The 8,745-nt window shown below is 42.3% G+C and overlaps 2 protein-coding genes across 4 annotated transcripts in view; both read left to right on the forward strand.

The window, feature by feature from the left end:
* The window catches only part of LOC135105266 (protein piccolo-like), a 3,545-nt gene extending 1,429 nt beyond the window's left edge, over positions 1 to 2,116 (forward strand). Inside the window, exon 4 of the mRNA XM_064013487.1 lies at positions 997 to 2,116. Coding sequence (XP_063869557.1) covers positions 997 to 1,631 — 635 coding nt within the window. The 3' untranslated portion in view covers positions 1,632 to 2,116. The remainder of the gene's footprint in view (positions 1 to 996) is intronic.
* A 654-nt stretch (positions 2,117 to 2,770) lies between these two features.
* On the forward strand, positions 2,771 to 8,745 carry LOC135104708 (uncharacterized). Of its 3 annotated transcripts, none has more exons than XM_064012229.1 (7): positions 2,771 to 3,179; positions 3,782 to 4,058; positions 4,829 to 5,369; positions 5,865 to 5,991; positions 6,584 to 6,769; positions 6,928 to 7,088; positions 7,557 to 8,745. In XM_064012229.1, exons 3-6 carry the CDS (start codon positions 5,112 to 5,114, stop codon positions 6,960 to 6,962), a joined length of 606 nt encoding a protein of 201 aa, XP_063868299.1. In that variant the 5' UTR covers positions 2,771 to 3,179; positions 3,782 to 4,058; positions 4,829 to 5,111; the 3' UTR covers positions 6,963 to 7,088; positions 7,557 to 8,745. The 3 variants fall into 3 exon arrangements, 2 of the variants coding, with proteins under 2 accessions (XP_063868299.1, XP_063868300.1); XM_064012230.1 differs by having other exon boundaries at positions 3,870 to 4,058; XR_010270498.1 differs by lacking the exon at positions 5,865 to 5,991.

Consider the following 8,745-nt stretch of genomic DNA (forward strand, 5'->3'; position numbering starts at 1 on the left):
ACGTAAATTGCTTGGTTTAAGAGAAACTGGCATGTTAGTAAAATGAATCTTTACTGTCATGTGAATCAATATTTATAAATACAAAAAGTTTAAATCTCCAAGAACAACCTGTGTTTTACAGTAATGTGGGTAGCCCACATGGGACCCATAAAGTAGCCCACAAAACACCCACATGCCTCCCATTATCCAATGTTGGCTGGGTATATATATATATATATATATATATATATATATATATGAGGAGGCAGTAGACATCTGCCTAAATGATAATTACTACCAGTGAGGTCTAAAGCACTGTTCAGGGGGTGCTGTGAACTTATCATTAAACCCAGCTGTGACCTCGCTGAACGTTTCCCTTTGTGTCTCACAACACAAGGGGGCAGTCATAGCCTGCCCTCTAAAGACAACTCTCTTCCTCCACACAAAACTACAAGCACCTAATAACACACACACCCTTCACTCAAAAATTTTAAAATCATCGTGGCGACTCCTACACCAGCCTCGTAGTCCCCATCTGGGGAGGGGACCATAAATGTCCCCAGGTCAGACTGCCTTTCTGTCAAAGACCCTAAGTGTCTTGACACCCCCTCAACTTTTTCTTCATTAACTTCTGCAACATTCGCAGTCAAAGATCTAATTTTCAATCTGTAGAACACCACCTCTCCTCTTCTAAACCTCATCTTCTTTTCCTCACTGAAACTCAGGTGTCTGAGGCAACTGACAGTAGCTCCTTTTCTGTTCCCTCTTACTTTCTCTATCCTCATTTTCAGTCCAAAGCTGGATGCTGCATTTATGTGCACAATGATTTAACCTGCTCTCGTGCCCACGCTCTTGAATCTTCTGAGTTTTCCACCATCTGGCTACGACTACAGAGTCACTCTCATACTAAATTTATCTGTGCTGTATACCTCTCACCTAACTCCTCTGATTATAAGAAATTCTTTAACTACTTAACTTCCAAAGTGGAGCACATTCTGACCCTCTTCCCTTTTGCAGAGATCTCCATTCTTGGAGACTTCAATGTTCACCACCAGCTTTGGCTTTCCTCTCCCTTCACTGACCATCCTGGTGAACTAGCCTACAACTTTGCTATCCTCCATGACCTAGAGCAATTGGTGCAACACCCTACTCGTATTCCTGACTGTCTTGGAGATACACCCAACATTCTTGACCTTTTCCCCCAGCCTCAGCCCCAGCCCCAGCCTTTTCATCCCAGCCTCTCCCAGTGTATCCTAGCCTCTCCCAGTCCATCCCAGCCTCTCTCAGTGCATTCCAGCCTCTCCCAGTCCATCCCAGCCTCTCCCAGTCCATCCCAGCCTCTCTCAGTGCATTCCAGCCTCTCCCAGTCCATCCCAGCCTCTCCCAGTCCATCCCAGCCTCTCCCAGTGCATCCTAGACTCTCCCAGTCCATCCCAGCCTCTCCCAGTCCATCCCAGCCTCTCCCAGTCCATCCCAGCCTCTCCCAGTGCATTTCAGCCTCTCCCAGTGCATTCCAGCCTCTCCCAGTCCATCCCAGCCTCTCCCAGTGCATCCTAGCTTCTCCCAGTCCATCCCAGCCTCTCTCAGTGCATTCCAGCCTCTCCCAGTCCATCCCAGCCTCTCCCAGTGATAATAAAGCAATTTGGATTTAGGAAAGGGAGATTGTGTTACAAACTTACTGAGTTACACTTAGATCTATAGAAAACTGTTATCAAATGGCATATAACATTTTATGTTATATGCCATAATTTATTATGGCATATAACAGATTATTATTACAGATGCCATTTCTTAAAGAAATGGCATCGTTTTTTTTTTTTTTTTTTTTATTATTATTCTCTTTCTCTCTCTCCCTCCCTAAGGCAGTGCTCCTCTTACAAAGGAAAAATAAATAATTAAATAAAATAATTAATTTACAAATCAAGGGCTGGATTTGTGTCTGTGGAGGCCTGTGAGCAGCCTGAGTGTGGAGGCCATCTACCTGAAATATTTATATTAATATTTTTGTATCTGTATTCCATGCAGTTTTTAATACATATAATATATTATAGTGAAAGGAACATATTTATTTAGTGTAAATGAAACAAGTGGTTATTTTGATAGTAATAAAAAAAATATTTAGTTCATAGAAAACTAGTGTTTGATTAATTTAAGTTTCTTTCACTTACAGAATATTTATGTGGGAGACTCCTCAGATTGTGGAGACCCCAGATTGTGGAGGCTCCTGGGCAGCTGGTCTTTTTGTGGACTCCTAAATCTGGCACTGAACAAAATTCTCTCTCTCTCTCTCTCTCTCTCTCTCTCTCTCTCTCTCTCTCTCTCTCTCTCTCTCTCTCTCTCTCTCTCTCTCTCTCTCTCTCTCTCTCTCTCTCTCTCTCTCTCTCTCTCTCTCTCTCTCTCTCTCTCTCTCTCTCTCTCTCTCTCTCTCTCTCTCTCTCTCTCTCTCTCTCTCTCTCTCTCTCTCTCTCTCTCTCTCTCTCTCTCTCTCTCTCTCTCTCTCTCTCTCTCTCTCTCTCTCTCTCTCTCTCTCTCTCTCTCTCTCTCTCTCTCTCTCTCTCTCTCTCTCTCTCTCTCTCTCTCTCTCTCTCTCTCTCTCTCTCTCTCTCTCTCTCTCTCTCTCTCTCTCTCTCTCTCTCTCTCTCTCTCTCTCTCTCTCTCTCTCTCTCTCTCTCTCTCTCTCTCTCTCTCTCTCTCTCTCTCTCTCTCTCTCTCTCTCTCTCTCTCTCTCTCTCTCTCTCTCTCTCTCTCTCTCTCTCTCTCTCTCTCTCTCTCTCTCTCTCTCTCTCTCTCTCTCTCTCTCTCTCTCTCTCTCTCTCTCTCTCTCTCTCTCTCTCTCTCTCTCTCTCTCTCTCTCTCTCTCTCTCTCTCTCTCTCTCTCTCTCTCTCTCTCTCTCTCTCTCTCTCTCTCTCTCTCTCTCTCTCTCTCTCTCTCTCCTCAACTCTCAACCACTGGATGGTATATCAGTTCACACAGCAAGAAGCCAAGGACCCACCGAGGCTGTCACTTGGAAGAGGTCATTGTTGTTGCATCCAGCATCCCAGCCTGACTGCCTAGACAGGTCCCGCAGGTTGCTGAATGGCAGAGGTGCAGGCTGCTCCACAGCAAGATGTGAGACCAGTGTGGCAGAGTATGATGTGTACACAATGAGGGACACACTGTAGCCAACCCAGTAGATTACCCGTGCTGCAGTGCTGATTGGGTAGGTGTTGGAGCCTGCAGGAGGAAGAGGAGGAGGGAAAGATGCCATGAAAAGGCAATTTTAAGACATGGAGGATGATGCAAAGGCAATTTAAAATCTTTGAAAGTAACACATCTTTTTAAATTTAAAAATGTAGAAAAGACCATTTTAAAATGTTTCAGAGATGAAAATGCAATTTAAGAGTTTTTCTCATCATTTCTAAAAGATTTATATCTCATATCTTACTAAGAAAACTGTTGATATCATCATATGAAGAGAACTACTGATAAAATTAAATACATTACTTGATATCCATATCAGTCATATTAACACCACTTGCTTATATTGCTCATGCCAGAACTAATTCAAGTTAATATCAGCTCAATTATGAAAATACACCAGGTATCATGTAAAGTTTCCCAGTTTTAAATCTATCCTTTAATAACTGTCTTTCTGTATTCCCATCTTATCAAACATTAAACACCACTACCCTTGCATTCAACTTAGTCTCATACCCCAACAGGTCCTCACCCTGCTGTAGGAGGGCTGGCAACATGTACCAGCCATCTTACCAAACACTAAATGCTCCAACACTTGAACTGACCAGTCTTACACCTCAACAGGTCCTCACCTTGTTGTAGGAGAGCTGACAACATGTACCAGCCAGCAGCAACTCCCATGCTAACAGGCTTCTCCCCCGTGGGTATGTAGCACCTCTGGAGTCGCTCGATGAAGAAGAGGATGCTGGCGAGGCCTGTCGTGTTAGCCGGGATGCGCCGGTACAGAGCTGTGTCCGTTGGGGTTGTGTAGGCAAGCATCTTCTTGGCAAGGTCCTCGTAGGTGGCCGCAAACAGTTTACGGCTGTGGGATGAGAACTTGTCTTGTGAATGTGACGTTGGGGTGAGTGTTAATCTGATTTTGTGTTACTATGTTCTGTGGGGAGTGGGTGTTAATGTGATTTTTTGTTAACTGAATGCTGTGTCTGACCTCCTGAGGTGTAGTATGGTGGGCCACAAGATTGTCCCTTTCCACTAGGGGCTGACAGATGATATTAAGAGTGTGAATGTGTGTGTGGTGTTAACGTGCTGGAGTGTGCACAGCCAGGAGTGTTTGGGGAATGAAAATAAAAGGAGTTATGGATGTTTAAAAATGCATCTTTTGAGAGCTAAGTATACAAGAAAGTTGGTGTGTTTGGGGAATGAGTAAACAATGAAGAAATGTTTTGAGGAACTGGGTGTGCAGAGGCAGGAGTGTTTGGAGAATGAGAATACAGGAAGACAGGAATGATTTGGGAATAAGTGTACAAGAAAGGAGTGTTTGAGTGACAATATATAAGGAAGAGGTGTTTTGAAAATGAGAGTACAAGGAATGAGCATTTTGGGAGTTAATATACAAGGAAGCAAGTATTTAAGGGACTCAAGTATACAAGATTATTTTCCTGTCATATGTCATTATACAGTGTTTTTCTTTGTTATATACGAGCTCGTACATCATTCCCTTTCACTTTTCATATCTTGTGTTCTCGTCATTCTGATGTAATGTTACAGATAGAGAATGTTTGGTGTCAAATTTTCACTAATTTCATATGTGTATAAACTTTCATTTACTTGACTTTTTTTTTACTATTACTACTATATTTGCTTGCTTTTTAAACAAGTCTTTTCTTTCAGAGGAGGGAAGCACAGGGGAGGAGGAGGACGAGGAGGAAGAGAGTGAAGAGTCACAAGAGGAGGAGGAAGGTGGAAAGAAAGAGGAAGGAGAGGAGGAGGAGGAGGAGGAGGAGGAGGAAGATGGAGAAGGAAAGGAGAAAGATAAGAAGGAAGGCAATGTAGAATGGAGGCGTCCTTGGTTTATGTTCAGTAAAGCCCCGTATTCTTGTCATGGCAATGTAGAATGGAGGCGTCCTTGGTTTATGTTCAGTAAAGCCCTGTATTCTTGTCATGGCAATGTAGAATGGAGACGTCATTGGTCACATACTGTTCTAATGTATGTGCACTTGCCACGCTGTTCACCAGGCAAAAGGCGTTGCAGAAAGAGCGCGAGATCACTGTGTTGTGGGAGAAGACAGAGTCCCTTAGTGGTCAGCTGGTGACGGTCCACAACCACAGCCACTTTGAAGAGAATGGCCTGAGCCACGACCACCTTGCTCAAGAAAATATCACGTTGACAGAGCTGATTAAACAACTAGAAGATAACCTCAAACTTTCAAAGGTACCACAAGTGTCTTTGTATATTAGTTTGGTTTACTTTGTAAGATTAATCATTACTGAAAACAATACATGGAGTACGTGAGGTTGTGTGTTTGTTTATGCATGGAGACAGTTTCCTTAAAAATGGGTGGAGAGTACTATGGTGCTTTAGATGTGGAAGGATGAGTGGAAGGAATGCTTGGAGTGTGCAAGGCTCAAGTGTATGCAGAAGAGCACTGACAGGAGTGTGAGGACTACTCTGTCATGACCGTGTCTTTAAGACATGAACAAATGATGCAGTGTTGGAATCATGAAGGTGTAAAAATGCAGGATATGGATGGGATGCTACATCAGCAGCTTTTGTCATTAAGGGTGGTAAAGTGAAAGATTTGTTAATCACTTTGGTCTTTAGTTGATGCTTCTGGTGAGGCTTTCCTGTTTAAACTTGGCATAATATATATAAAATGATGTGGCATGTTAAACAAGTTAACTTACTGCCTTCTTGTGTCTTTCACAGATAGAAATCAAAAACATCACAAGACAGAATAGTGAGCTGCATGCACTTATCACAGAGTATAAAGTCACTCCCTCAGAGGAAAAAGACAAGGATGGCACGTCTTCATGTGAGAACTCAGAAGCTAAATGTGAGCTACCATCCACATGAATATATATTTGTATATCAAACTGACATTCTCCTTGGAGGGAGGATTTCCAAAGTGCACACACACACACACACACACACACACACACACACACACACACACACACACACACACACACACACACACACACACACACACACACACACACACACACACACACACATCTCTGCATCAGGACTCAACAGCCAGACTGATAAACAATTACTTCACCCAAGATGATCAGCTGATAGGATTAGCTGTGGATGAGCCTCCTGTGGTGACTAGGAGTACAAAAGCCAGCAGCTAATTTTGGGAGCTGCCAGTCATCATGGTCCTGGTGTCTGAGGTGCTGCTTTTGCATTTTCCCAGTCATGGGTGGAGGCCACATCACATTTATTCATTCACAGTTGCTCTTAGTTATCTCTGTTACAAGTTTAAATTTTTCCTGGCTCCACAGACATTTCTGGTGCATCTAACCCTCTCTCCATTGCCCTTCTATTTCCCTTAGTCTTATACCCACTTTTTACATTACGTCTAATTACTTCCATTGGTCATTCTTGGCTGGCCCTCTGTTGCATCGATTTTTCACCTCCAGGTACAGATACCAAGGGGAAATTGCTGGGTCAAGTGGCTACACTGACATCTGAGGTTAGCAGGTTGGAGAGTGAGTGCAGCAGTCTTCAGGTTCAGCTAGACTGTGAGAGGGATAAGTATAACAAACTGCTGGGAGAATCTCTTGCTCATGAAAAGTTGTCTGAAGATGTCATAACTGAACCAAAAGGTAAGAAAGTTTATATTCTCTAATAATAAAGCAAATAATTTTTCCTCACTGTTGCTCAATTTTTTGAATTAATAACAAAATAAAAGCATTGTTATTGGATTTGTTTATTGAGGCTGTATTAAGAAAAGTTGAGAGAAACAAACTTATTGTTTTATCAGGAGAAACAACAGGATTGGGAGGAACTGAGCTTTAACAGAAGCTGCAACAACTGCAGGAGGCTCACAGGGTCCTGGAGAGCAGGTTAACTTGCAGCATGAAGGAGGTGGCAGATTAGTGATTTCTGCTGCATCTCACACACTTCTTATTCAATTGCTTGCAGGTTAGTGATCTCTGCTGCATCTCACACACTTCTTATTCAATTGCTGGCAGGTTAGTGATCTCTGCTGCATCTCAAACGGTTCTTATTCAGGTGTTGACCAAAGTACTAAGCCTTCATATCATTACCTTGCTCTGTGATGGAGGCTACACCATCTGGCATCTAGCTGAGATTTAATGTTGCAGTAAAGCTTCCATATGAGTTCATGTAGAGCAAAATGTTTTCAAATGCCAGGGAAGTAGTGTAATGTAACCTTCCAGAGAAATCTATCCCTCATTTATTAGTTAACAGGAGTGTTTAATGTACTTAATGTGATTAGCCAGGATCAAGGGTCAACTTCTTCACTGACCATTTACTCTCAGGTGATGTATCTGTCCTCCATGAGTCACCAGAGACACATAAGGTGTTGTAAGTGAAATTTCATCTATTAGATTTATTCAAAATGTGAATTAACACAGTTGTTTCCTGCAGGATTTGATATCAAAGCTGGTGCAGGAAAAGGAAGCAGATCATGACCTTCAGCAGCTCGAGAAGATAAGCAGCGTCCTTATATATATGTTATATAAATATGTTCCTTTCACTATAATATATTATATGTATTAAAAACTGCATGGAATACTACTGTATTCCATGCACTTTGTATTCCATGTACTCGTATTCCAGCCACTCAGTCTCCTACTGAGTGGCTGGGGTTTTCCAAAAGTGAGGGTTGGTGTTCTATACCATACCATGTGCCCTGTTTGTATTCCTTCTCTATCCTCTGTATTATATTCTATGTAAAGATGGTGCTAGGGTGGGATCTACTTCTTATTCCCTAAAAGTGATGAGGAGTGACACTGGGCAGCATTAATTTGCTCCTTAGAGATGGCTGGGTTCCTGTGGATGAGTGGGCCATGCTGTGCTTTGTCAAGGATGGTGTTTGGTATTGTGATGACTCTTGCCACAATCAAGTGTCTCCCACAGAGTAGTGGAGTACCTATGTATGGTGTTGACCCAAGCTGTCCAGGTCTCATCCAATGCCTTAATATGATTTAGATGATCAAAATGGTTTAACTCACCATTTAATCAGCTGACTGATTTGAATGGAGAAGTATGTAATGTGTTGTAGCCTAACCATCCCTGCCAGCATGGTCAGACTCTTGGTAGTAACCTGAAATGCTCCTAGGTAGTGAGTATCATTGCACATAATGATCTTTACTTTGTCAGTAATTCAATGATACTGAATATTACTCTACTGGATTTTGCTCAGCACTGCTTGGTAACTTTTGGCCATAATCCCAGGTCTGGAATGATATGAAGCCATGTTTTTACATTCCATATGAGACAGGCAAGCACTATGCTTTGCCTGACTGATACCTGTACTTTGCATTTATGACCCCAGGTAGTTCATCACTCTCTCTCTCTCTCTCTCTCTCTCTCTCTCTCTCTCTCTCTCTCTCTCTCTCTCTCTCTCTCTCTCTCTCTCTCTCTCTCTCTCTCTCTCTCTCTCTCTCTCTCTCTCTCTCTCTCTCTCTCTCTCTCTCTGTTTGGAATTATACTGTATATTAGGAAATATCATTAAAGAGTGTGTGTGTAAAAAGTGTTTGCATTATTGTGCATTTGATGTTGGTTTCATGATTTATAAAGATTGCTATTTTTAATAAAGTTATTGAAATTGTTA

The sequence above is a fragment of the Scylla paramamosain genome, chromosome 11, assembly GCF_035594125.1.
Source record: "Scylla paramamosain isolate STU-SP2022 chromosome 11, ASM3559412v1, whole genome shotgun sequence".
NCBI lineage: Eukaryota > Metazoa > Arthropoda > Malacostraca > Decapoda > Portunidae > Scylla > Scylla paramamosain.